The 27,720-nt window shown below is 54.2% G+C and overlaps 1 protein-coding gene and 1 non-coding gene across 4 annotated transcripts in view; both read right to left on the bottom strand.

Moving 5' to 3' along the window:
* Positions 1-9,457: 9,457 nt before the first annotated feature.
* Positions 9,458-9,529, bottom strand: TRNAT-CGU (transfer RNA threonine (anticodon CGU)). The gene has a single exon. It is a non-coding gene; the product is annotated as a tRNA-Thr (tRNA).
* Positions 9,530-24,527: 14,998 nt separating this feature from the next.
* The window catches only part of RAB11FIP4 (RAB11 family interacting protein 4), a 113,816-nt gene continuing 110,623 nt past the window's right edge, over positions 24,528-27,720 (bottom strand). For all 3 annotated transcript variants that reach the window (XM_033423430.2, XM_033423433.2, XM_012532016.3), the window contains 2 exons: positions 27,080-27,223; positions 24,528-25,992 (listed from right to left, as the gene is read on the bottom strand). In XM_033423430.2, the coding sequence (XP_033279321.1) occupies positions 25,876-25,992; positions 27,080-27,223 (261 nt within the window). In that variant the 3' untranslated portion in view covers positions 24,528-25,875. The remainder of the gene's footprint in view (positions 25,993-27,079; positions 27,224-27,720) is intronic.

Below are 27,720 nucleotides of genomic sequence, written 5' to 3' on the forward strand. Positions count from 1 at the left end.
CCCTCGAACCTCCGCACAGAGTCCGCGGCGAGCGTGCCTTGCCACCCCATCTCCAGTGTGGACCCCGAGAGGTGCGGCCCGGCCGGGGTCCCTGCCCCGCCTGGGCGCCTACCTCTCTCCCGCCCGGGAGAAAACGGTGAGGGGCGAGGAGGAGCCGTCGGTCCCGGGGGCCGAGAACTGGGACTTTGTAGGCCAGTTGAACCGACACCCTCATCTCGCCCGCAAAGACCCAGCTCTCAGCTCCCGCGCGTCTCGGATTCGGGCTGCGGCCCCGACGGGCTTCCTGGGACTGGATCCGGCTGCCCGCTTTCCAGGCACTCTGCTCATCCGAGATTCTGGGTTTTCCCCAAGCGGCGTCCCCCAAAGGCGGCATCCTGCTCGCCCGACCTCGACCCGAGGGCTCCGAGACCAGCCCCCGAAGGGTTACACGACACCTAGCGCGCGGCGGCGTCCGGGCCGCCGGGGTGCAGGCCGAGACACTGAGCTGGGGTGGGGGAGGCACGGGAACCTAGCCTTCCCCCATCCTCCAACCCCCCCGGTCGTGCGCAAGAGTTACACGCCGAGAAACTTCGCCGCGATCCCACGCCGCGCTCGCGAGGCCCAGCTCCGCGCCGCCTGGGTTACCTGCGCTCAGATCCGCCGGGCGCAGGGCCGGCCGGGCCGCTCGCACCGCAGGCCTCGCCCTCCCGCGCCGCCGAGCCCGCGCCCCAGCCGGGGGTCGTGGGGAGCAGCCGCCAGCCGGACCCGGCGCCCCGACGTCCCGGGCGCCCCGCGTGCGCCGGGCCGGGGGCCGGGGCCTCGCTCAACCCGTCCTGGACCTGGGGGCCGCTGCCGCCACCTCCCCGAGGAGCACGGGCCGGGCACAGCGGGGAAAGGAGTGGGGCGGCGAGACCCCTCGAAAGTTAGGGGAGTTCCTCCCGCTCGCAGCGCAGCCCGAGCTGGCTCCACGTGCTGGTGACACATCAGGAAGGCTGCGCGCCCCACGGCTCCCGGCGGGCGGACACGGCCAGCGCCCGCCCGCACCGCCTCCCGGAGCCGGGCGGACGCGCCCCGCCCCGGCCCGCCCTCCGCCCGCCCCTCGGCGCCCCCGCCCCCGCCCCGGGCCGCGGAGCCCTCTCCAGCCTGCGGCACCCGCGGGAGGACACCCGGGCGGGTTGGGGGCCGCACCGGCGCCCCTTTCCCTGGTCGTCCGAGCTGCCCCGGGGATCGAATCCGGCCGCGGGCTGCCAGACTCGACAGTCTCAAGTACCTTCCTCCTAGTCACGCAGCCCTTCCCGCCCCCGAGCTCCAGTAATTTTCCCTTTTCCTCCTCTGACCGGTCGGAGCCGCAGCCAGCGCTTCCTCCCGCGAAGGCCGGCGCCGAGAGCCCCCTGCCGGCCGCTCTGCTCCGAGGCCGCGTCGCCGGCCCGGCGAAGCGCTCCTGCGGCCGGCCTCAACCTCCCCACCTGGAACCTGGGGCTGGCCAGGCCCTTCTCGTTGGCAAACCAACGAGAAAATAAATGTAAGGCGCCAGGCGGAGGGCCGTGCAGCACAATTTTTGAAATGTTAATTTTGTGTTTTCCTCTCCCCCTTCCAGTTGTCTGCTTACCCACTTCTCTCTTCCTGGTTGTGCTTTCTGAAAACCCGAGTTCCTTTAGGGGGACTGGAGGGAGGAAGGATGGTACAGAAAAGCTTCGAGGCCGAGGGAGAGCTTTCGCAAGGTTGGAGAGGGATCCGAGTTCGGTGGAATCCCTTCTGGTGGGGACCTAGTGCCTCACTCTCTCTCTCTCTCTGGAGACGCCGGGACGGGGGGGAGTAACCACATGCCTCATCTTGAGACCAGTCTGGAGCGTCCATAAGCCAGGATCCCCATCCTCAAGATGGCCAGGACTCCAGGGACCATGGCAGAGGGAGGGATGGGTAAACGCAAATAATGACTGAGATGGAGTTGCCCTGCCTCTCTTCGGATGGAGCCTTGGAGTCAGGTTTAATTTAAATAATGAGACATACCTGCTTGTGGCCACACATAGATATTGGCTATGTTCCTCTCTTCTGTTTCCTGGCCTCACCGATCCAAATCGTGCCTTAAGACTTCACTGTGGTGAGGGCTGAGTGGTTTATCTGTTCAGTTTGCCAGCTGGCCCCACACCCCACATGACGACGGCAGGGCAGACAGATGTGCAGGACCAGGTGCTCCCAGGAGAGCAGCTCTGGGAGGGATGGAGGGCAGATGGCAGCCAGGCACTGCAGTGGTGCCCAGTGCCGGGGGCAGGGCGGGCCTCTGGCCCCAAGCCTCTGTAATCCCCATTTTGTGGGAGCCCAGGATTAGAAAGGAAGAAAGAGGAAGATGCCCTGACATTGCTGGTGATGCTGCCGGTGCTGGCAGGGGTCTGGGGTTCATGCTCTGCTTTCTCTTCCCCTTTTATTACTGTCTCTAAATCTGACAAACCCTTTGGATCTCTGAGACTTGAGGAGCCTGGAGGAGCCGGTGTCCTGGGGGGATGAAAGTGCAGGGATGTAATGGGTTTACCCCAGCGCTGATCCCAGAGAAGCCCGCAGAAGATTAAGATTTGCTCCCTGAGCTTGAAATCTCCCTGCTACCCCCTGACCACATCAAAGGACATGGCCGTAGGGGGCACCTAATCCCATCAATGGAATCAAAGCTGGACAAGAAAGGAAATCTGCAAACTTGGTGCAGCGTCAGGACACAGCTCACAAGAGAAAAGGGAGATACACCAGGGCTCTGGCCTCCTCCACCGGGGTTACATCCCAGGAAAGGTCCCGAGCCAGTCCACAAGCAGACAGGGCCTGTTCTTTGCTTCTTGAGGTGGCCACTGTGGGAAGGTCAACCACAAGAATTCAGAAAACTGGGCAGTGGGGCTGGGCCTGCCTCCGGGGCAGAACGGGACCCTGAAAGGGTTGGGACTCCTCTGTCTCTCAGTTCTGTTAGCTCCCAGCTTTCAGAGAATGCTTTCACAAAGACGCTCCTTACCACTCGTGTTCCCAAAGCGTGGTGCGCATGTGTGAGATGGTTTTAGGCTAAAAATATGTCATATATATTTTCAAAAATAAATTTCAAGAATATTGTGGTTACGATGAGGTTAAAATGAGCTAACTCAAAGACCAGTATTTAGTAAATCATAGCACAAGTGGTATTCTGCTATGGCAAAAGTGAGGGCAGTGGCCTGCGAATTACTAATTAGAAAAACACTCTTTAGGATCATCTTTAGAGAAACACTGCCTTAGAACGGTGGTTTTCAAACATTCAGTCATGCCCCATGGTAGGAAATTTATCTATATATGTATATAAAATGTTTTATGAAACAATTCTTATACACGCAAATATATTTGATGCAATCCTATTCTGTTCCATGAAAAGAAAATGCTGCTTGCAAGCTATTAAATTTATTTCATGATCCACTCATGGGTTACCTCCTGCAGTTTGAAAAACCCTGCCTTAGAGAATATTAACATGTGATGATGATGGTAGCTCTCAGTCAGTGAGAAATTTTTCAGTGCCAAGACCCTGTGCGAAGAGCTTCTCCTTACACTCTCACAATGACCCTAGGTCAGAGGTATTATTATTGCCTACATTCTACACGTGGAATTACTTGCCAGGGTCATTCGGCCAGTAAGTGCAGGCCGAGAGCAGCCCCTCTCCACTCTGGTCTAGTGCACTTCCCACCAGCTCACTCCGAGTAATTCACACCACGTTTGCCCTTCCCACGATGTATCCATCCCTCCAAGTCTGCCCTGTGGCTCCTGCCCTGTTTCCCCCCACCCACAAATGACCTACAGGAGGCAGGCTCCTTAACAAGCTGACCTCAGAGCCCCTGAGATGGGGGTGGGGTGTGTGGTGTGACAAGGACAATCTAAATGTCCCGGCCTCCCTGCTGCACACATCCATCTCTGTGGCTGGGAGGGATCCACCTGCCTTGGGGACAAAATCCCATAGATCGGGAGACACTGACCTTTCTCTCTGGCTCCCCTCACTCTAGGCCTTCCCTGGCTACTCTATTTGAAACTGCAGGCTCTTTTTCCATCACTTCGTACCCCCAACCCAGCATTTTTCTCCTTCCATAGCCCTCATCCCCTCTAATGTGCCACATCTTTTACTCATTTGCATATAGGGCCTGTCTCCCTGCTGCTGATCCTTGCCTCCGACTCCCAGGATGTAAGCTCCACAGGGGTAGGACTTTTTGTTTCATTTGTACACTACTGTATCCCTGTACACATAATGCAGTCTCAGCCAGTACGTGCTGAATGCCTTTCAGTCCTGCATACACTGCCCTGAGAGCTCAGTTTTTGCCATTACTGGATGGGTTTGGCTGCCCCCAACCCTCCCCCCTCCAGGGCCCCACCCACCCAGGGCTGAGACACACACACAGAGGCACAGACACGCTCTAACACCTGTTGATTTCACCCTTTTCCTCTCAGAGGATGACCACGTTCCCCCCCAAGGTGGGAGGGCCACATTCACCGCGGCCTCCAATGCGCAAACCGTGCAAGGTACTTAATATCAACCCCATGTTACAGTCCTGATTCTCTGCTAATAACGAACACGTGCCATCTCTCTAGCAAGGCATTAAGTGGTGTGACATGGCAGGGCAGGAATGAGAACCCCGATTTTACTGATACGGAAACGGGGCTTGGGGAGATGAAATGATTTACCCAAGGTCACTCTGTACCGAGCTCTTTGCCCTCAACGGCCTCCTCCGGACCCTCCAGACTATCAGATGCCACGATTGTGCACCTTCTACAGTCACGGTTGTGCTGGGTTCTTTACAGCTTCCTGCCATCAGTCAGAAAGAGCTCGGACAGAAGACACGGGGATCCTGGTGACCAGAGGGAGAGAAGGACTGCAAATAAAATATTTTGTGTGTGAATATGGAATTCATGGGGCTGATCTTCTCAGCAGATTTTGCTCAGGTGGCAATGTACATGGCTTTTGTTTCTCTCGGCCCAGATGGCTTGGACAGAAGGAGAGCCCCAGAGCTCACGGGGAAGACAGGTTTTGGCATGAAATCTTTACAGCAGAAAAGCCACTACTGGGATCACCGATTCTGTCAACATCTGAGCCCATTTCACCTCCTCACTCTTGTGCAAACTCTGCTTTCTCTGCCTGGGGCCTCCGTTTGTCATTGGCAAAACTGGGATGGGATTTTCTCTGTGATTTCTCCCAGCTTCTCCTCTCTTGAGAAGACAGGACACAACCTTTGCCTGCAAGAAGCAGCAGGGGGGTAAAGTCCCCAGAAAGGAGTCGATTCTTTCCAGGTGTAATGATATTTCCGCAAGGCCAAGGCAGCGCTTCGAGCTGGATGCAGTTTTCCTGCCTGATGGGGGGTGGGGAGGAGGCAGGTGGTCACTCTGAACGTGACCCAGGGAGTGAGGCTGAGAAGGTGGTGGGAAAATCCTGGAAAGTAAGGACACAAAGTAAGGACACAGCAGGGACACTCCAGTCTCCCTGCTGGCTCAGAGTGCCAGCCCTCTCACTCGGGGTTCTCAGAAAGGCTTTCTCTGGGCAGGGTAAGTGCCTGGAAGATGGGAGAGCCCTTGGTTCAGAAGATCTAGGAGTCTGTCTCCTGGGGATTCCAACTGGTGATAGGGAGTTTCTGTGTCCCTCCCTTGTCTCCACAGCCTGAGTACTGGGGTCAAGCCTAGTGATTTTGTTCACTATGTGCTTTTTCTGTTGATCAGGGGTGAATATTAGACAAGAGAAGTACCTGCTTGCCCCATGGGTTGGCAAAGAGATGGGCCATCTCCTGGGTACATGTCAGGTTATAATCAAAGATGACTTTCCCAAGCAGATTTGTGCTCATCCTGCAGAGGAGCTTAACTATGTCATAAAGGTACTGCTTCCTGGATGATCTTGAACAAATCACTTCCCTTCTCTTTGCCTGTCTCTGTGGCTGTACAATGAGAGGGTTGGGTGGTTGCTTTCATTCCTATCAGACCATGATTCCAAACTGGCAACTTTTGTTGCAAAGTATAGGGTTGGACCTTTAGTGTTTGCTTATAAAAGCATGGACAGACAGCATTTGTTTCTTAATTTGAAATTTCATTTTATGTGCAAGGTCAGAGGGGTTGGCCGCTGGGGGTGGGGGTGGGGCTTCGGGAGGAGAAAAGCACCCCTGCCTGCTTAGTTGCAACCTAGATCATGATATTTGAGTGTCAACGGTGATTGAATGAGGGCAGAAGTAGCCAAGATTGTTTGTGGTGCTCTGGTAAATTCCTGTTCATCCTCCAGAGCCCAGGTATGACATCACCTCCTCTGGGAAGACCTCCGCAACCCTTTAAGCAGGGTCCTGTCTTGTAAGAGGGCTCTGTCTCTGTACCAGATGCTGGAAACACAGACACAAGCAAGACACTGTCCCAGTCCTGAGGGGCCTCCCAGCTATGGTGTGAAACACACAGAGGGGTCCCAGACAATAAGCTGTGACTCATTACCTGGGGGAATCAGAGGTTTCTCAGAGAAGGTGATACGTGAGTCTCACCAAAGGGATGGAATCTGACTCTGATCCAGCGTCTGGATCCAGCTGCTAATTTGCAGGGAATACCGAGGACAGAAGAAGTGGAACTGCACTAAGAGTCTGCAGCCAGCAAAGTCTAGACTATGGGAAACTCTCCAGGTCAAATGGGCCAGGTTCCTCAACAGACAGACACACTGCAAGAAAATAAAAGGGAAGGAAGAGAATCCTAGTGATTGGAAAAAAAAAAAAAAAAAAGCTTAAAAGACATATCAGTTTTTAAAATGGGCAAAGTTAAACTGTAGGGTATAAAGATGTACAACAAGATGATAAATTAAAATGCAAAGGGCTTCCCTGGTGGCGCAGTGGTTGAGAGTCCGCCTGCCGATGCAGGGGACATGGGTTCGTGACCCGGTCCGGGAAGATCCCACATGCCGCAGAGCGGCTGGGCCCGTGAGCCCTGGCCGCTGAGCCTGCGCGTCTGGAGCCTGTGCTCCGCAACGGGAGAGGCCACAACAGTGAGTGGCCCACGTACCACAAAAAAAAAAAAAAAAAAAAAATGCAAGGAAGTGATTGATTACTATAAAAGTAAGGGGTATGGTTGCCTCTGGCTGTAGGGGGTTGTGATTGCAAGGGGGGGCACATGAAAGAGGTTTCTGGGTGTCTGGCAAAGTTCTCTGACCTGGGTGGTGTTCTACTTATAACTCATTAAGACATTCACTTGATTTGCGTGGTTTCTGAAATTGTGTTTTATTGTACAATAAAAGATTTAAAAATAGACATCTCCAGGCTGGAATATTGGACTAAAACTGACGGCACAAGGCAAAATATATACACTTGCCAAATTCTGCTTTTAAGTCAAATAATATTTGCTCGCAGGAAAGAAGCGGCCTGACCTAAAGTAGTTTGTATTTTTAAAAATATCCTGGAGGTTTTTAGCTGCCCACAAATGACTGTGCCTGCATACGTGGCTCTCCAACTGCAGTCCCAGAGGCCCTGTGTTTGTCCTAGACTCTGGGGGGAGCCACTGTGGGGAGGTCCGAGCAAGGGGAAACTGACAGGGGGAGGGGCTTCGTAGCTCTGGTCCTGCCCATCAGGGAGGACGGGCTGTAACTCTGGATTGGGGAGCCAGGGCCATATAGTCTCACCGTGAGGGCACCACGACCAAGCCCCACTGTGAAAGGGGATGCTATGATTCACTACTTTGGCAGCCCCAAGAGAGACTGGGCGTGGCGCTAGCTAGAGGCAGCCCCACACACACACCGCTTCTCCAAGGGTCAAGCTCTGAGGTAGAAGCTTTGAATTTCAAGCCACAGGCATTTAGGAAACATCTCTTTCAACTCTCTAATTTTGCAACTAAGGAAGTTGAAATCCGGGGTATGTGATTTAACAAGGGTCATGCAATAAATTCAACACAGGTGTCTCCTTCTGCTTCTGTCCTCCCCCTTCAAGCCAATGACCTACCTCCAGTCTCACAGAGGTGAGTATAGATACCTGTGGGCCTACAATGTAACTACAAGGTAACTACAAGTTACCTACAAGGTAACTTGCTAGGCCTCTCGGCTCCTACGCTCACCCTGGTGCTTGTATCTGACACACCTGCACTTCCATCTCCTCTCACCAACCTTGACTTGGGATTCATACTTGACTCCTGCCTCTGGGGGCCCATGTTTCCCCCAACATCTGTATGTTGAGCTCTTCTGTACCTTGACCCTCTTTTATTGACTTTGGCTTGGCTCATCCACCCCCCTCTGTTGGGGTGGAATTCTCTGCTCCAGCAACTGCAGGACACCCAGTGTCCAGCCTCCGAGTTCCTTCTCATCAGAAATCCAAACTAAGGGACAGGATTCAAGGCCATACCCACTAGTTCAGGACCTTTCCCCTTCCTATCCCTGAATGTCTGGAATCTGAATGTCTGGGAAATCGATTTGCATTTAGGAACAATTCCACGATGACGCTGGTACCCTAGATCAGCATTCCCTTCAAAAGCTAAGTGTATCTCTTCCATTTATTGGAATCTTAGGGAAAAAGATCAATATATTTCCCTGCTTCCTGAGCCCCATATCCTGTCTTCTATGATCCTGCCCCAAAGAGACTCTGCTGACATTCAATCCACCTGAAGCTCCATGTGGTCAACTGTGCAGCGGGACCTGCAGAAAGGTGTGTTTTTGGGTCACGTTAACAGAAGTATGAGATACAGAATGAGGGAGGTGAAGTAACATTAATGAGACTACACCTGGAGTAGTACGTGTCACTTCAGTCCTGAGTGTCACAATTGAAGAAGGGGACAGATAGACCAGAGCATATCAGGAATGAGAGGCACTAAACATCATGTCATATTAAATTGGTCTATTTATCCTAGAAATGACTTGGGGAGTGTCATAACTGGCTAGGGGCCAGATTCAAAGGATCACACAGGCAGGTGCCAGACTTAAAGTGTCAGTTCACAAGGGCTGGGAAAGGAAAAGGCACCCGTCAGCTGAACGATGTGGTTGGCTTCCTAGACAAGAAGGCAGACAGCGAGCACCACGAGGAGAACTCACCTTTCAGGCAAAAACCAGAAAACACTGCTCCAGAAACTCAAACGCCCCTTCTGGAAATTTCTCCCACCCTCGAGACGCGCAAAACCAGTGAGACTGGACCTCTACCTCCACCTTACCCGCCGCTGGCGACACCAATGCCTAGCGCGGGCCTTAGTGTCCCCACAGGTAACACAAGGATCCCAGGCCAGCCCCGCCCTGCCCAGTGCGGCTGGGTGAGTGGAGGTTCGGGGAGAGGAGACGCAGGGCGGCCAGCGAAACGCGACACAGCTGGTGCCCGCGAGCCCTGGTGCCCTGGCTCGGCCTGCGTTGGTGACCGCAGCGCCGAGGAATGCGGGTGGACGGGGAAGGGTGGGACTGGAGGACGCCTGAACACAATGTGAAAAGTAAAAAAACACCACGTCTTAGAGGAAAGAGGCGATACACATGGGAACACCGAAGCCCCCACTATCGACCCCAATTTCAGGAACCAGGCACGGACGGGGTTCGAACCCGCGATCTTCGGTTTACGAGACCGACGCCTTACCACTTGGCCACCGCGCCTGACAGCCGAGGGAGCGGTGGAAGCTCTCAGTGGAGGGGAGGCGGCGCAGGCGCGGGAGGGGCGGCGCCTCGCCTCCGGCCCCGCCCCCGGCCCAGCCGCCCTGCCCTCCACACCCGCCGTCCGGGACCCAGCTCTCGGAGCTGCTGCGGCCCTCTCAGCGTCAAGGCCAGGCGCCCGCGTCCTGCCGGCGGCGGGATCCGAACTCGCGGCACCCGCCGGCCCGGCCCGGGCCCGCCCCAACTCTAGCGCCCCCAGGGGCATGGCGCCTGCGGAGGTGCCCGAGGGGCAGTCGAAAGGAGCGGCGGCGGGCGGAGAATCCAGGTGGGGAGAAACCACGACCGACGCCTGTGACGGAGCCGAAGCGGAGACGGCGGCGGCGAGCGAGCCAGGGCACAGCGTCCGCGCTGGCGTCTCCGCCGGCTCGGGGCGCCGCCGTGTGACCTTGGCCGGGTCATTTCCATCCGGTCGGCAGGATACTGGGGCAGCGTGCTGGAGCTCGGGCCGAGTCCACGGGGAACCGAGGGGCCAAGAAGGGCGGTGCAGGCAGGAACGGGACTGGCCCCGAAAGATGCAGGGAGCCGGGAGAGATGGGCGCCACGCTGCAGGGGCGAAGGGAAGTGAGCGCGCCTGGCCGATCGCTCAGGGGCGGCCGTCTGTGTAAGCAAAACCTTCCTCGGTTGTTCTCGCTACCCTCTTGCCCTTCAGCCTCTGGCACGGGCCTCGGGCCTGGAGACTCCGAGTAAACATGTTTGTGGCCTTGCCCAGGAGGGTCAGGTGTGGGCGCACAAGAGATGCCCCCAGGGATGTTCTGGGGACAGTGCTAGAGTGACCAGCTGGAGGCGACCTGAATGGAGGAGTCTGTTAGTCTGGCCATACCACGGAACAGTAGGACACTCTTAGAAGGAATGATCTAGATTCAAAGGAATGATTATCAGCATAGAAGGAGCACAAAAGCACATGTGATTTTAAGATGTAGAACAATACGTGCCATTTACTAAAGCAAAGGGAAAGACACACAAAGTAGATAAAAGTAAAAACATTAGAAAAATAGAGAGGGGGAGACTGGAGATAGGGACCAAAGGGGAGTTTACTGGTAATGTTTTGTTTCTATTCTGTGAAAGAGGCAAAAAGCTGAGAAGTTGGGGATACGAGTGTTTATTACGATACTGTAGGGTTTTTTTGTTTTTGTTTTTGTTTTTTGCGGTACACGGGCCTGTCACTGCTGTGGCCTCTCCCATTGCGGAGCACAAGCTCCGGACGCGCAGGCTCAGCGGCCATGGCTCACGGGCCCAGCCGCTCCACGGCATGTGGGATCTTCCCAGACCGGGGCACGAACCCGTGTCCCCTGCACTGGCAGGGGGACTCAACCACTGCGCCACCAGGGAAGCCCGATACTGTAGGTTTTGTATTTTCTTTAAATTAAAAAGAAAGGAAGGGAATTCCCTGGCCGTCCAGAGGTTAGGACTCCACACTTCCACTGCAGTTAGGCACGGGTTCGATCCCTGGTCGGGGACATAAGATCCCGCATGGCCGCGAGAGGGGGCCAAAATAAATTAAAAAGAAATGTTTTTTTACAACGGAAACGAAACTAGGTCCCTCTGTCCTTGTTTGGCCTGTGGCCATAGCGTCTGTTCCAGGAGAGGTGAGTGGGGATGGGTGGGGAAGGGGAGTCCCAGTCCCAGGGCAGGGGGTGGCCAACTGCCAGCCTCCCTCAGGCCCCAGCCCTCGTGTGCACAGGCGTCAAGGGTGGGGACACAAACCAGACCTCCATTGCCGACCCTGCCACTTCCACTGCCCAAGTCATCCTTGCTTATTTGTAGAAATTTTTTAAAAGTATAGTTGGTGGAGATTTGGGGAAAGTCAGGAAAGCTATAAAAATCACTGTCAACCATTTTGAAATGTACAATAGTGTTAACTACAGGCCCACGGCTGTGTAACAATCTCTGCAAATTTTTCGTCTTGCAAAAGGGAAACTCTGTACCCACTGAGCAGCAACTCCCCTTTCCCTCCTCCCCCAGCCCCTGGCTACCACCGTTCTGCTGTAAGAATTTGACTACTCAGGGTACCTCATATAAGTGTCTTTCTTTTTGTGACTGCCTTATTTCAGTGAGCATAAGGTCAAGGTTCATCCGTGTTCATCGACATATGACATGATTTCCTTTCTTAAGGCTCCGTATTCCATTGTATGTTTCTTTATCCATTCATCTGTCATTGGACATTGAGTTTACTTCCACCTCTTGGCTATTGTGAATCATGTTGCAATGAACATGGGGGTGCAAATATCTCATGATCCTGTATTCAGTTCTTTTGGATATATACACAGAAGTGGGAATATTGGATCACATGGTAATTCCATTTTTAATTTTTTGAGGTACCTCCCAACTGTTTTCCATAGTGGCTACACCATTTTACAATCCCACCGTCTGTGCACAAGGGTTCAGATTTCTCCACATCAGTGCCAATACTTGTTTTGTTTTTATAGTGGCCATCCTAATAGGCGTGAGGTTGTGTAATTTCATTGTGCTTGGTTTGTATTTCCCTGTGCTTGGTTTGTATTTCCCTGATCAGTGATGTTAAGCATATTTTCCTATGCTTGTTGGCCATTTGTTTTTCTTTGAAGAAATGTCTATTTAAGTTCTTTGCTAATTTTTAAATCAGGTTATTGGGCTTTTGTTTGTTCGGATTTTAGTTTTAGGAGTTCTCTATGTATCCTGGATGTTAACCTCTTATCGCATATATGGTTTGCAAATATTTTCTCCCATTCCTTAGTTGGATTTTTCACTCTGTTGTGTCCTTTACTGTGCAGAAGTTTTCCGTTTGATATAGTTCCATTTGTCTATTTTTGCCTTCATTGCTTTTTTTTTGGTGTCCTCTTCAAGCAATCAATCATTGCCAAATCGAATGTCCTGAAGCCTTCCCCCTCTTTTTTCTTCTAAGAGTTATATCAACCCAGGTCTTACGTTTAGGTCTCTAGTCCATTTTGACTTAATTTTTGTATGTGGTGTAAAAGTAAGCATCCAACTTCATTATTTTTCATGTGGATATGCTGCTTTCCCAGCACTATTTGTCGGAGACAGGAAAGTTTTTTAAAGCATAAAAAGGAGAATTCAAAGGACCCCGTAGTCTTACCACCATAGAGAAGCACAATGCCTGCATTCTTGTATGTATAAAACACACTAATTCATTTTTTCTGAGATACATGGGTTGGTTTTTTTTTCACATTTTAACAATTAGAAATCAATATGACAACTGGTTATAGTTGGAGTTTTACAATTGGCAAATTTTTTTAGTGGCACGTAAGTTTTTTAAATCGATGCATTTGATGAAATGGAGTATATATATAATACAGTTAGGAGAGTCAGACTCATATTTTCACGTTCGTATATTTCATGGTGTCCTCATTTTTCTCACCATTGTAAGATGAGCACGTCCCACGTCTTTAAAAGTGGATCATTTCATGGACTGTAACAGGCGTACAACTCTGGTACAGGATGTTGATAGCAGGAGAAGCTGTGCGTCGGGGGTGGGAGGGGTAACATGGTAACCGTGCTTTCCACTCAGTTTTGCTATGGACCTAAAACTGCTCAAAAAAATAAAGTTTAGGGCTTCCCTCGTGGCGCAGTGGTTGGGAGTCTGCCTGCCGATGCGGGGGACGTGGGTTCGTGCCCCGGTCCGGGAAGATCGCACATGCCGCGGAGCGGCTGGACCCGTGGGCTGTGGCCACTGGGCCTGTGCGTCCGGAGCCTGTGCTCCACGAAAAAACTAAAGTTTATTTTTTTAAATCCTTTAAAAAACACTAAAAAAAAAAAAAAAAAAAAGAGGTAATTCTTGAATCCTCTGCTCTGACTCCCGTGCTGTGAGTCGCAGCCAACCCTGGGCTGCGCTGGGGCTGCTCCTTGGTGGGGGTCCCTGTGGGCCTGGCCCAGGAGCCTGATTTTGTCCTTCTTCCAGCAGTGAGCAGCCTAAGAGCATGGTCTAACTTCCGTTTCCTAAACTCACATGTACCACTTTTAATATAGAGCTTTTGCCTTGGGAAAGATGCTTTGAAACTTGACCAAAAGGCGAGAGCTGGTTCCAGAAGCTCCTGGCTGACAATCAGGCCATACCTACTTCCATGTAGTGCAGTGGTAAGATCATCCAGTCATTCAACAAATCCTCAGTGAGCACCTACTAGGTGCCAGAATCTTTTCTCAGTGCTGGGGCTATAGCAGTAAACTAAGCGTCACAGATCCCTGCCCTCATGGAGCTTCTATTCTTAAATAAGCAAAACGTATAGTATATCAAATGGTGATAAGTACTAGGGAGAGAAATAAAGCAGAGAAGGATGGGAAGTTCTGCAGGTAGGATGGAGGGTGGTAACTTTAAACAGAGAGATACAGTAGATTAAAAGCGGTCACAAATTCTTTGCTGCTTTTCGCACCCAAAGGTAGAGTCTATTCCCCATCTTTGGGTATGGGCTGCCTGTCTGGCTTGCCTTGACCAATAGAATGTGGGCCAAGTGATGGTGTATAAGTTCTAAAGCTTAGGTCTCAAGAGACCTTGTAGCTTCTGCCTTTGCTATCTCAGAAGCCTGTCCTGAGACCGCTGTGTAAGAAAGGCAGTCCCGCTTTTGGAGGATGAGAGGTTGTGAGGCATCTCGCAGCCAAAAGCCAGCACCACCTACCAGACACGTCAGCTTGGCCACCTCAGGCCTCCCAGCCCCGCTGACCCCTCAGCTGGGGGCAGCTAGATGAGCAAACCCAGGCACACCCTGCAGAGGAGCTGCCAGCCTACCCACAAAATGGGGAAATCAATAAATTGTTCTCATGGTAGGGTTGTGAGGGTAGTTTGTTACTTAGCAGTAATAGTTGCTAGATATAGGAGGTTACGTACAATGAACACACTTTCTGGTTCAAGGTTTGTGGGCTGGGGTTATTTGCATGGAGTAATCGAAACTTTTGTGATGCTGGATGAATGAGGCAGGAGCCATGCCCAGTGGCCCCTCAGAGGTTATTTAATCTCAATTTCCTCATCCACAAAATGGGAGAGTTTGTTCGCTATTAGCCACAGCCCTGCATTAATTAAAAATTGAACCACCTTCTTCATTCTTCACTGCTGAAGTGAGCAGGGGTGTGAAATGCCGCTTGACCCTTTTTCCGTAGGTGCGTGCGGTAGCAACCTGACACTTTCCCTTTCCTCAAGTTTCACAGTCCCTTTGCCAGCAGGAAGGCTCTAAATTAAGGCTGCTGCTAGTAGGAGAAAAAAGTCAACACAGGTTGAAACCTTTTTGGAGAGTGTATGGCCACATGTGTGGACATTTAAATTAAGGCTGCTTTTCATATTGGGGTTAACACGGTTCTTTCTTCCCCTTCTCAGTGTTTAGTCGTTTACCTTTTCCCAACTCCTCCATCTGTTGGTAGAGCCTTCCCTGGTAACAAAATACTTACAGGTGGCTGTAATTTAAAGGGTCGGGGAGGGCTCACAGGTGGATCACAGGCTAAATAAGTGGGGGAGGGATAAATTGGACGACTGGGATTGACACATACATACCCCTATATATAAAATATCTATAGATAACTAGTAAGGACCTACTGTATAGCACAGGGAACTCTACTCTATACTCTGTAATGGCCTATATGGGAAAAGAATCTAAAAAAAGAGTAGATATAGGTATAACAGATTCACTTTGCTGTACACCTGAAACGTACACAACATTGTAAATCTTTTTTTTTTTTTTTTAATTTTTATTGGGGTATAATTCAGGCCTCCTCAGAAGGCCCCAAACAAGGCAGGAGCCTTATTGAGCACCAGTGCTAAGCAGCTACAGCCCTTGGGACCATTCCTTTCCCTGAACACGATCCTGCCGTGATGGACAGTCAGGAGTCTCCACGGGGGCTCCCGGACAGTAAGAGATCTACTTGGCACTGATGGACCAAGTCATTCCCCAAGATGGGTCCTGTTTGGGTGGATTTCTTTGGGGAAAGATGGATCTCCTGAAAAGAAGCCTGGTAGGGCGGACACCGCTGAAGACTTGCTATCTCATGCACCTATTGCTGTGTGGCCAGCTACCTCAAAACGTAGAGGTATGCAGAGAGATGTGAGATGGGGCTCCTTTGTGCCCACCTTCACCTCAGAAAATGGAAACATCTGAGGGCTCTCTAGTGGGACAGGTTGGACTAGACCCTCTCCTAGTCTCCTTCCTACCTTGACAGCCTCCAGAGTTGACGTTTACAGCATCCCCTCCCCCACCCCCCAGCACCACCACGATTGCAGGCCGAAGCACTGAGGGTCTGGCCTGACGCTGCCGGAGACCCGAAGAGTCCAGCTTTTGGTCTGGGGGTTGCCTGCTGGACTGGATAACTGAGAAGGCCACGTGGAGACAGAGGGGGCCAGTTGGGCTAGAACGCAGGGGATGAGGGTCTCACAGGCTCCCCTGGGCTTAGTGACACCAAACGGAATCTGGAAAGTGGGCCCAAACTTCAGCGCCTTTGCCCTCTGGGTTTGGGCCTTTCAGGAGCTCCAGCAATTTTGTTGTTGTTATTTTTAAACCCAGAGGCCCCATCAGTGTCACGGAGCCCAGATCAGAACCCAGTAGCAAAGTCAGAGCTTGGAGAGAAAGTCAGGGCCGAACCAGGAATGGCAGGAGAATGAGGGGAACTTCCTGCAGCCCCAACTCAGCCACCTGGTGAGTTCTAGAAGGACTGGCTGGAAGCTGGCTCCGGGCTTCCTGGGCCCTAGAGCCCACAACCTTGCCCCAGCGGGCTTGGAGCACCACTGACCCCTCAGCCCACATTAAGGTGTAGCCTGGCCAACCAGGCTGACCCATGGTGGAACCACCATCCTTCCTAGGCCTCTGCTCCTGCCCCCCCAGCAGTGCAAACAGGCCGCACAAGTCCCACCTATGGGCTCTCGCTCCTAAAGAGCCCACGGCCCCACGCCAAGCACTCAGAGCACTGCAGGGCGCACACACGGTGAGCCCTGAAGACACGCCAGCGACACGAACCACCTAGTTGTTGCATCTTGGGGGCCAAACACCACATTAGGCACAGGGATTAGGGAGGGGAGAGGGGCTGTAGGGGGAGGAGTATTGCCAAATCCCACTTCTCCGCGGCTCAAAGGTCAGATAGCAGCCAGATGGACTGACCGAACCCGATTCACCCCTCACCAAGGGCCCCCTGCTGACCACGGATCTCTGGACGCCACAGTTAGCAGGGCTGCACCTCCTCCCCCTGAGGATCCTGGGCCTGCAAGTGAGATGCCACGGGAATAGCTTTCTCCACCTCTGGGCGTAGGTTAGTCATTTTCCGGAGATGGGTTGGCTGGGTGGACCTGCCCAGCAAGGCCATGAGAAGCCTGGCTCCCTTGCCCAAGTGACCACCCAAAGCTGGTGATTCCAACTCTCCGCCTCACGCAGCAAAAAACAAAACCGACCAGGTCTTACCTGAGTCCACGCTGCCTTCGTCTTGGTTCCTCTCTCGGCAACCTACCCGGTCCTGCTGCCGCTCTCTGAAACTCAGCTCGGAGCAGGCCGACGCTGGCTTAAGATCCTTCAGTGGTTGCCACAGCCCTGCCCCCTGACCCCTGCCCTCTGCCCTCTGCCCCGCTAGTTCTCCTAAGGCCTTTGCACCTGTTGTTCTTTCTCTGTGTTTTCCCCAACCTCTCTCACCTGGCCATCTCCAGCTCCTCCTTCAGGCCTAGTTGAAATCTCCTGACTCCTAAAATGATTTCAGCAGTGATTATGCACCCATGACTCTCTGCTCTGGCCACACACTGGCATCACTGGGGGGGCGGGGGCGGGGGTTTGGAAAAAACCCCAGCGTCTAGCCCCACCTGAATCCAAATCACTGGGCCGGGGCCCTACATCCACGTGGTTTAAAATTCCTCCAGGTGATTCAAATATGCAGCCAAGTTTGAGAACCTCCCTTTCTAGAAGCTGCTGTGCCCTGAGGTTGGGGAGCGGCTTTGTTTTGCTGTCATAAACCCAGCGCCTCACCCTACACTGAGCGTCTATCAGGTGCTGATGAAACGTTTGCTCAATGATGAGATCCACCCTTGGCCCAGCAGGCTCTGCAGGGCCTCAGCTGTCCTCTCTCCAGCCCCACCTCTCCACTCACCTCCCGGACACTGTACCCCGAAACGGCCGTGCTCTCTACCGGCCTCCCCCACGTGTGATTCCCAGATCCTACAATCCTTCAGGGCTCTGCTGAAACAGCCCTTCCTCAGGGAAGCTGTCCCTGCTGCCCACTGGCCTCAGTCCCCTTGCCCCCAGCTCCCATCCCCCCTTGGTGCCCGGTAGATTAAGTCTGTTGGTTGAGTGATTTTGTATCCAGGTATTTTTGACCCTTCAGGAGACTTTGTCCTGGGCCCAGATGACTCTAAAAGGGCCTAAATTTGAGGGCATGGTGAGCTGGTGGGATCTGACAATGGAACACTTTTGCAGGCACCGTGACCTCTAGGCGTCGTAGGGACAACGTCATCAGTAATAAAGAGGGTGAGAAAACGGTCTCCAAGACTGTGCAGGGGTCCCAGCCTGCACACACTGCAGGGCTTGCTCTCATCTCTCTCCAGAAGAGTAAACTGAGTTGAATCGTGTCCCCTCCAAACGGTATGTTAAAGCCCTACGCCCTGTACTTGTGAACGTAGCCTTATTTGGGAATAGGGTGATGGCGGTTGTGATCACGTTGAGGTCATACTAATGTAGGGTGGCTCTAATCCAACGTCTGGTGTCCTTATAAGAGCAAATTTTGGTCACAGAGATACCCAGACGGAAGATGGCCATGCGACAACCAAGGCAGAGGCTGGAGCGATGCAGCCACAAGCCAGGAGCACCAAGGATTGCTGGCAACCGTCAGCCAGGAGAGGCGCGGCGCAGATCCTCCCTCAGAGACTGCGGAAGGCACTAACCTTGCTGACACTTTGATCTCAGACTTGTGGCCTCCAGAACTGTGAATCAATTTGTGTTGTTTTAAGCACCATCCCACCCCCTCCCCCAATTTGTGGTACCTTTTTTTTTTTTTGGGCCATGCCATGCAGCATGTGGGAATTTTCCCTGACCAGGGATTGAACCCGTGCCCCTGCATTGGGAGCTCGTTGTCTTAACCACTGGACTGCCAGGGAAGTCCCCTGTGGTACATTTTTATAGCTGCCCTAGAAAACTAATTTAATAGAGGAGACGTTTCGATAAGGAGCCTTTGGGGGAAGGTGAGTTTTGCCTCCCCAAATCCAGATTCTGATTCTGCAAGCACTTACTGGATCCCCATCTGGTGGCTTGACTCCATGGGTAGGAACTGTTACTTCCCTCACTTTACGGACGAGGCAACCGAAACTCAGAAAACTTGCTCAGTCCCACAGAAGGAAGTCATAGAATGGGGGTCTGATTTCAAGTGCAGGACTTTTTCCATGAACGCAGAGCTGGTGCTCAGAAATGGCCTAATTATTGTGAAACATCAGCAGGTTGGAAGTTTAATACTGGGGTTTTATCAGTGACACCCTGTCCCCACCTTGGTTCCCGAGACCCCATTGCACTCTCCTCTGCTTCCTTAACAACGAGTTCACCTTTTCAGGACTTCAGATCTCAACACACACACCACAAGCCAGGGTGCAAGGGGGCTACAGCTTCTGGAAAGGCCAGCAGTTGCTTCCGGATGGCTGGGGTAGGGGAGGCAGGACCAGTCTCAAAAAAAAGTAGTGGCAAACTAAGAAGGAAGCCGTTTTTGAAACTGGGGTGCAGGGCCAAGTGCTCAGGAATTGGAGACACCTGGCTGGCAGCAGAGGGGTCCTAGAAGGAGTGCGGAATGGGGTTGTCAGATAAAATACAGGACGCCCAGTTAAATCTGAATTTCAGCTATACAATGAATAACTTTAGTACTGCTTGGGACATACTTACACTGAAAAACTATTTATCTGAAATTCGAATTTAACTGGGTATCCCGTATCTTGACTTGCAGGATCTGGCAACCCTCGTTGGGAAGGGAAAGGCGCGTTAGGAGGATGGAGAGAGTAAAGGTCCAGATCACAGAACGCCCAGTGTTGGAAGAGGACTTTGCTGTGAGCCCAGGAGGCCGTGTGACTCCGATGAATGGGGCACCGTCTGCCCACTTGGGCAGACCTATAGCACCTGGGCCTGTGTGGGGAGCTAAGAGGGCCTGGGCTAACAGGAAGGCAGACTCACCTCCAGAGAGGCTGGGCCTGTGAACCCTGTTGACACCTGGAATTCCATAACCACCACCAGGGGCAGACAGGAGAGAGCAGGACCCTGGGGGTCCGGGCCACCAACCTGGAGCACCTCCAGTGCTTGGCGGGACCCACGCTCAAGTGGAGGACCTGGGCCTGTGACCCAGGGGAGCCATGGGCGCGGACACGGCAGAAGACGACATGGGGACCCCGTTAGTGAGCAGAACAAGTTGAGAGCCCTGGGAGGGCCCTGCTGGGAAAGGGAACGTGGCTGCGGTGAGGACACAGTTTTCAAACGTCACAGCCCCGAGGGCTGGATGGTGCCGTTATCAGGGCTTCTGGGATGCCCATCTCCTCTCCTAGGTGCTGTCCCGAGGACAGGCTCAAAAGAGGGTCTGCAGGGTGAGCCCCTGCCCCCGGAGGGGCACCAGCCACCCTGGTACACTGGATGAGGCCCGCTCTTCCTATGGGACACTGACCCCAGGAGTTCTGGGACCAGGCCTCACCTCTTCCACCCTCCCTCCCCTACCACAGAAACACCGTCAAGTCAGGCAAGAAGAGCAAAGTGTTTATTTACACCTGGGTCTGTACGTGACCGTTCCCGAGGGAGCCTGCCTCTGAGAGCCTGCTCCTTCTTGGCAGACAGCTCGGGACCCCAGGACGCAGCCTTGGAGCCTCCCCACCCTCTCCCCACCCTGGGGCCTGGAGGTGGAGGTCTCCCTCCAGCCCCAAAGCTAAACCTGCTTCCAGACGGAGGCTCCTGGGGCAAAAGACTCAGGTGAAAACCACGATGCGTCAGAGCCACCCGACAAACCCTCGATGAGCCTCACATGCAGCTCAGCCCACCCGGGCCCCGGAGACCCCAGCCAAGAAAGCGGGAAGAGCCGGGGACGAGGGAGCCAGCGGGCTGCGAGCCAGTCCTCAGCGACGCCTGGTCCGATGGCGGTCCTGACCTCACCGGGGATTGAATGGCACCCGGGTCTGAGCACCTTGGGCAGATGAGGAAGAGCTGGGCAGCTGTCAGTGGCAGGCAGGGGATGCAGCCAGAAGCCCCTTCCTTCTGCCTGTTTGGGGTCCGCAGCTGTTTAGACACCAGATGGCGATGGCCCTGAACCCAGGCCCAGTGCCAAGCACTGGAAGCGGCGCGGCTGGAGCTTCTCCCGTGGGCCGGGGTGCCTCCTCCGAGGGGCCCACAGAGCGGCCGCAGACCCACGACATCGCGGCCGGGCCGACGCCCAGCTTAAGAAGGTGCGCTCTGCCGGCTACAGGTGCTGACACCGACTCAGGGAGGGGGCTGTGGGAGAAGCTGCTTTGCACAGAGTGAGGCTTTTCTAGTGTGCAAGGCGCCTAAACAGCGGCAGGCTGGACGACGGGCTGAGTGAGACCACAATGAAACACCTGTCCCAGGTCAGCAAGTCTGCACGGCTGAGCGAGCGGAGGAAGCGGAGCTGGGGCCTGTGGATGGGCGTGCGGGGGGCGGGCGTCGCGGGGCGGAGGCACGTGGACGTGAAGGGGGACGCTATGTACACTTCACAGGGCTCGGGTAAACAGAGGACGTAGAAAAGGGGGCAGTGGAAACTCCTGTACAGTGGTGACAGGGGAGAGAAGGCACAAGGACAATGACCCCAAACCATGCAGACAAAACACAGCCTGTGCAGCACAGCAAAGCAGAGGGGCCCGGAGAAGGCACGTCTCCCCAGACGACAGCACCGGGATCCTGCAGGGCCGGCGCCAGGGTGCCTCTCCCAGCCACCCCCCTGCTGCTGGCTCTGGGCAGACATCCCTCCCCCTCCGTTACAATCACAGCGGAAAGAGGAGCCTACGAGGTCGGAGCACCAACGTCATGTGGCATCAGGCTTCGCAGGGTCTACGCTTCTAGAAACACACCTTTCTAGAAGGCAGCCTATTTCCCAGGTAGGTGGGGCGTGGCAGGAGGGCAGGGAAACAGGCCCATGGCTCCGGCCTCTCCTGCTCCCTGCCCGTTCATGGGCGCACTCAGAACGGGGTGGCAGGGCCTGGAGGTCCCTAAGGTCAGTGGAGGGAACGGACTTGCGCAAAGTCACCCAGGAGGGCATGGCCCCTCTAGCCTGAGGCCTCTGGCCAGCCTGAAGCATAGCATTAGAGGAGCTGGCCTAGTCCCAGAGGAGCAAAGGCCGGGGCGGGTGCCAGGGCTGCAGTCCCGAATGGCCCCTCTCCTTAATCTAAAACCCACCTCAGCCCTGAAAGAGTCGCTGTAGATCTGCCGGGCGAACAGCCATTTCCTTGGCACTATAGCCATCCCGACGCTTCCCCTGTTCCCATCGCATCGCATCTAAAGTTCGCTTTTAGGTTTAAATGCATTAAACACACATACCCAGCAGCACAAAAAGAGGGCTTAATTTCTTCATGGTCCCACAGGCCCCACCGGCCCCTGAAGGCCTTTGCCCGTTATAAGTCCCTCGCTGGGACAAAAGAGCCGTCCTGACCCTCAGGACCTGGCTCGGCCAGGAATCCAGCAGATTAGCGCCTGGAGCCTCCAGAGCTGGGCGGGGATGCTGGTATGGCTACTAACAGGGGAGGTGCTGGGGTGACCTTTAACCCCCAGCCTGAAAACAGATCAGAGGCAAAACCCCCAAAGCGGGAATCCCTGCGGGCTCAGCTGTGCAGGTGGGTGGCTGCTGTTTCAGAAGCTGCTTTCGGCACCCACCCGCCCCTTCCCACCCCCACTCCGTTCTGCTCCCACTCCGGACTGTGTCTGATACATCCCAGCATGTGCCACCCACCAGCTCCACGAGCAACAGGCAGAGCCCGGCCCACTAGGGTTCGCTAACCCCTAGGCTAGTGAGAACAGCTGGATCCACCCACTCCTGAAGGCATCTGGCCTCCCATCCTGGGGGGCGAGGGGTCAGCGAACGTCTCACCATCCAACATCATCATTACCGGAAAAGCCACCAACATCCCAGCAGGAGAACCCGCTGTTATCCAGCACCTGGGTTAACAAGCCCAACAGAGGTTTTCTCTGCCTCTGGCCAGCAACCCTCGTGGCTGCACCATCACCTGGGGAGCTCTTTAAACAGCTGGGTGCCTGGGCCACACCCACACCAATTAAATCCAAATCTCTGGGGGCTCAGGCAGCAGCATTTAAAAAAATCTCCCCAGGTGATTCCAATGCACGGCCCAAGCTGAGAAGCCCTGTTTCAGGCTCAGGAACTTTGCGAGGTTGTCCAGTTTTGTGTTTTTAATAGGTGAGAAATAAAGTGTATTAGGCGTTTATAGATAAAGGATAATTTCCCTCTGACAATTCTTGAAGAATCTACGCATTTAAGATAACTTGCCTAACTCTGGCAATTCAAAGTTAATTTTTTTTTTTAAACACTTGCTGGTTCAACGAATTTTGCTGGGGCTCTGATTGAAGGCAAGGAAAGCCCAGAGTCACGTAAAATGTGAATCTGCTGCAGAAGCTGCTCCCCACACCCCCAAACACCTCTAAACTTCACACAAGTTACTGTAATCCCTACTTGGTACAGTCGCCAGGCTTGGCAAAACCAAAACCCTCATGGGGCACCCAGTTAAATTATAATCACCTGGGGAATTCTTTAAAAAACAACAACACTGATGCCCGGGCCACGCCCCACACCTACGGAATCAGAACCTCTGGGGACTGGGCCCAGTTATCAGAATTTTAAAAGCTTCTCCATTTAATAAAATGTGTCCCAAGTACTGCAGGGAACACCTACTGAGTCATTTGCTTACCTGAAATTCAGATTTCACTGGGCATCCTGTATACTATCTAGCAGCCCCGCCGCTGAGAGACAGAAGCAGAACCCTCCACCGAAAAACAAAGGAAGGAGAAAACACAGGACGAGAGCACGTTCTGCCCCACCTGGACCAGTCGGTCCAGCTCTGGAACCTGCCCAGAGGCTGTGGGGCTGGGACCCCTCCGGCAGCTGCCCCCCTCAGGCTAAAAAGCTACAGGCTCTTAAAAAGCCAATCTGATACATTCTGGCTGAAGTGAGAAGGTTAGATTTAACATGGGGCGTGTGTTAAGTGGAACTCAGTCTCATTTTACAGTCAGCCCGTTCCAGAGACCAGGTCCCGAGGGGCCTTCCCGACTAGCACTTCCCGCGGGAGTCCGCTCCCGTGGCGCCCCCTGCAGGCCGACAGCTTTTTCCACCGCTTTCCCCTTGGCCGAGATTCCTTCCCACCTTGTGACTTTATTAACTCAGGCCTCTGCGGCCTCCCCTGGAATTCCACGTCAGGGCGGGTAACACATCAACATGCTCATCCCTGGGCGAGTCCCCCACAGAGCGGGGTCCGGATCCGGCTGGCCTCTCCGCAGGATGCCTCCCTGTAAAAGCCAGACCAAAGCCACCTCGGGATTCATCGTCTTTCCTGTCCTTTAACTCATGCCATTCCTCCCTACTAGCAAATTCTCAAGAGACCCACTCCTCGTGCCTTCTTTCCACCGCTGCTTCCGCCCAGACCCCTGGGGGGCCCAAGGAGACCAGTGTCCTTAGGGGGTTGAGAGACTCCCAGGAGACTGACCCCTGCCCTCATCCTCCTGGTGTGCGCGGCCCCGAAGTCCTGGATCAGACCAATGCAGCCCCACGATTTGCTGCAGGAAACAGATGCCATGCATACGCTTAGAAAGAAATCACGAACTCCAACAAAAGCAAACGTTGGCTGGAATGGGACGAACATCAGTCCTGGCCACAGCCCTGCTCTATGAGCGGGAACACACTCGAGGCCCTAGGTCCCCTCTTCACCCTCTCCTGCCCTCTCTCCTTTGAATACACCCCTCCCCAAGATGCCCAAGCTTTCCTGTTCACACTAGAAGTGCTGAAGGAAACAAGAAACTGCAGGGGGGAAAATAAGACCATACATTGTTTATATGTATTTGGATTAAGGAAACAATTCACAAGCCATACAAAACTGAGACACACTGGAAAACTCAAAGGGAAGTACCGTATCTACTCCCAGCCACCTAGAACCAAACATCACATGAAAGATCCAGAGGGTGAATTTCCACCACGTGTCACCAGGATGGAAGACTAAGGTTTCCCTGCAACTTCCCCAACCGTCTCTCCCACCAGCACGGCGTTCCCCTGGCTGAGACCCGAGTACAGGTGTGTTTCTAAAGGCTGGAACACGGGGCCCTCACCACCCAACTGAGCCAAGCCCAGAGCTTGGATTCTGAAAATCCAAACCCAAGGCCATTCCCAGGGACAGGTAAGCAAGGCCCACTTCTAGCCCGAGGGAGCTGTCGAGAGGGTCCATCCATGCCCTCTCTTAAAAGGCATCCACAGGAAAGGATGCTGACAGGGACCTGAGCGTGCTCCCGCCTGAAAATCGTGTCTTTGGTTGCCCAACGCCAACGCGTGCCTTAGACTGTCCCCAGCCTCCTTCCCCCTTTCTTTTAACCCTTCATGTACACCCAGGTGAACGCTGCTCATTTTTCAGTGTCTTAAAAAACAAAAAAGACAGAGAGGGAGAGGTAGGTGAGCAGGGATGGAGAAGTTTGCGGGGAACTCTCAGAACGCCAAGAATTCTCAGGATGAAGGTCGCCCCCTCCAGCTCCTCCACAAACCTGAGTCCTTGGGACACACTGTGCACAGCCTCACACGGGCTGCCGGCTGGGGGTGGGGGGGCTCGTGAGGGGCCCCTACGCGTTCCCCCCATACGCTCCTTCTTCCTCTCCGAGCTCAAGCACCTGGGCCTGAAAGGTGGCCGAAGAGGTTGGTGAGGCATTTGAACTCCTGGAAAAGATGGGAATTTTGCTCCCACTCCCAGGGGGAAACAGGGATGTGGTGGAAGAGCCTGTCTCACTAGAGTACTTTTTAATCCTGGTCCCCAGAGGTAGAATCATTTTATCCAGTATCTGAAACACAAGCTTCTAGCTCTCATCGTTACAGTAACTCCTGACTGCCGACCTCGCCGCCGCCCACCTCGGGGACCCTCTGCCCCACGCAAAGGGACCACAAAGTGCAAGGACGGCTAACAGCACAGATGGCGCCCGCGGCCACGGCCCACGCTCACCCCTTGCTGTGCGCATGGCCTCCCCACATACACACCAGTACACGTTACACCACCGTGGCCAGAGACACATTTACAGTGTGCGTGGGAGCCCGGCCTGGGCCGCATCCTCAGGCAGGATCTGGCCCTTAATCCCGGGGTCCAGGGGTCCCGAGGCCGCTCTGCAGCCAGGCCCCTCGTCTCAGTGCTTGATCTCGAGGATGGAGGGATTGTGGTCCAGGATGGCAAGGATAATCTTGTCCATGTACTGCCTCAGCCGGAAGTTGATCTCCTCCTGCTCTTTTAGGGCTTCCATGAGCTGAAGGGAACGAGAAAGAGAGGTCAGAGGCCGGGCCGGGGCTGGGGTGTGGGCAGAGCCAGTGCCCCAAGACCAGCCTCAGCGCTCGGGGCCAGGGCATGAGTCTAGGGCATCACACCCAGGGAGGGTTAAATACGAAGAGGCCCAGGCCACACCCCCAGAGAGGCTCATATCACCGGCCCACGGAGGAGTCCAGGTATGGGTGATTTTCTGATAAAGGGAGAGAACACTGGCCAGAGGCATTTATAGTCAGGAGTGACATCCAAAGTCCTTAAGACTGCCAGCTGTTTCCTCTGCCTGGAACGTCCCTCTCACCACCCTCCGGCCCTGCCGTTGTCCTTCTCCAGGTCAACTCCTGCCGTGTCCTTTAGGCTGTAACTGAAATGCTGCCTCTGCCCGCAGGCTGGAGGCTGGTGCCCGGCTCACATGGGAGCTCCTTGAGGCCCAGGGGCCAGCTCTTAGCTGTGTGTCCCAAGCACAGGGTAAGAGTTCAGTGACTCATGATTCGTGTTGAAATCTAATCTGGGTATTTCGGAGGCCTGATCTTTCATAAGCACACCCCAGTGGGGCAGAAAGAGTGGGCTTTGCAGCTAGAGACCTGGGTCCCTCTCCCTCCGTAAGTTGGGTGATCTTGTGTCCTGATCTCCCGATCTGTGACAGGTAAGTGTTCAGAAAGCCTTCGAGTTCTCAGAAGATTAAGTGAAGACATACCACAAGCAGGTGGCCAAGAAATGCTAGCGTCCTTCCCCTCTTGACTTGGGGGAGGGGTCGTCCAGCCTCCCCTGGATTATAAGTTGATGAAATCAACTGGCCATTTCGGCATGTTCCTGGCAGAGTGAAGACTCAAAACTCCGTTCTGCTCCCAAACCCATATGCTCCTCCCACCACGTACAGGAAATCGGAGCGGATTTAACTCCACCTGCAGCCTCCTTGCCTCACCGCTCTCCCCTGTCACTCGGGGTCACTGCAGATGGAGACTTCGAGGGGCCAGGCCCTGGGCAGCCTGAGGCTTGTCGTCGAGACAGGTGAGATGGGGCAGGACACATGAGCAGCCAGGCTCCACGGCGAGAGCTGCTGGGCACCTTACCTCATCACGAGAGGCCGTGTCTATTTCCGCAGCCAGCGACTGGGCTTTGGTCTGGGTGGCAAAGAGGTTCTTCGCTTCGTAGAGGCTGAGGCTCAAGATCTGCCCGTTCAAGTCGTCGTTCTGGTCCCGCAGCTTATGATTCTCCTGGGGAGGGGGACAAAGGCGATACCAGCTCCCACCAGAACCCACTTCTCCGCAGCCACTGCTCCCTGACTGCCACCAGCACCCTCTCCACCCCTTGGGCGTGTGTCATGGCCCGTCCAGGACACCCACAGATGACGGGGCATCTGCCACGCTTGAGGGGGAGGAGAGCTGGGTCCTGGGAGGTCCTGGGGTTCCGAGGAGGAGTTAACAGCCCTGCTCAGGGAGCCAAGTTTCCAGACAGGGGCATGGCTCCAGGCCACCCCTTCCCCCCTGGCAGCCAGAAGAGGGGCCCCGCCCACCCAGTGGCTCCTTCTCCAACACTGGCCCTTGGTGAGGAGAAGTGATGCTCTAGATCTCTGGGCTGACAGGTCAGCTCATCTCCGTGGCCCCTCCTGCAGCTGGGCTCAGGAATCCCGCTCTTGGGAGTGCTTTCCAGGGGCACCCTCGCTCCTGAGTACAGCAGGCCCAGTACTGTCCTGCCCAGACCCTGGTGACCA

The sequence above is a fragment of the Orcinus orca genome, chromosome 19 (assembly GCF_937001465.1).
Source record: "Orcinus orca chromosome 19, mOrcOrc1.1, whole genome shotgun sequence".
Taxonomy (NCBI): Eukaryota; Metazoa; Chordata; class Mammalia; order Artiodactyla; family Delphinidae; genus Orcinus; species Orcinus orca.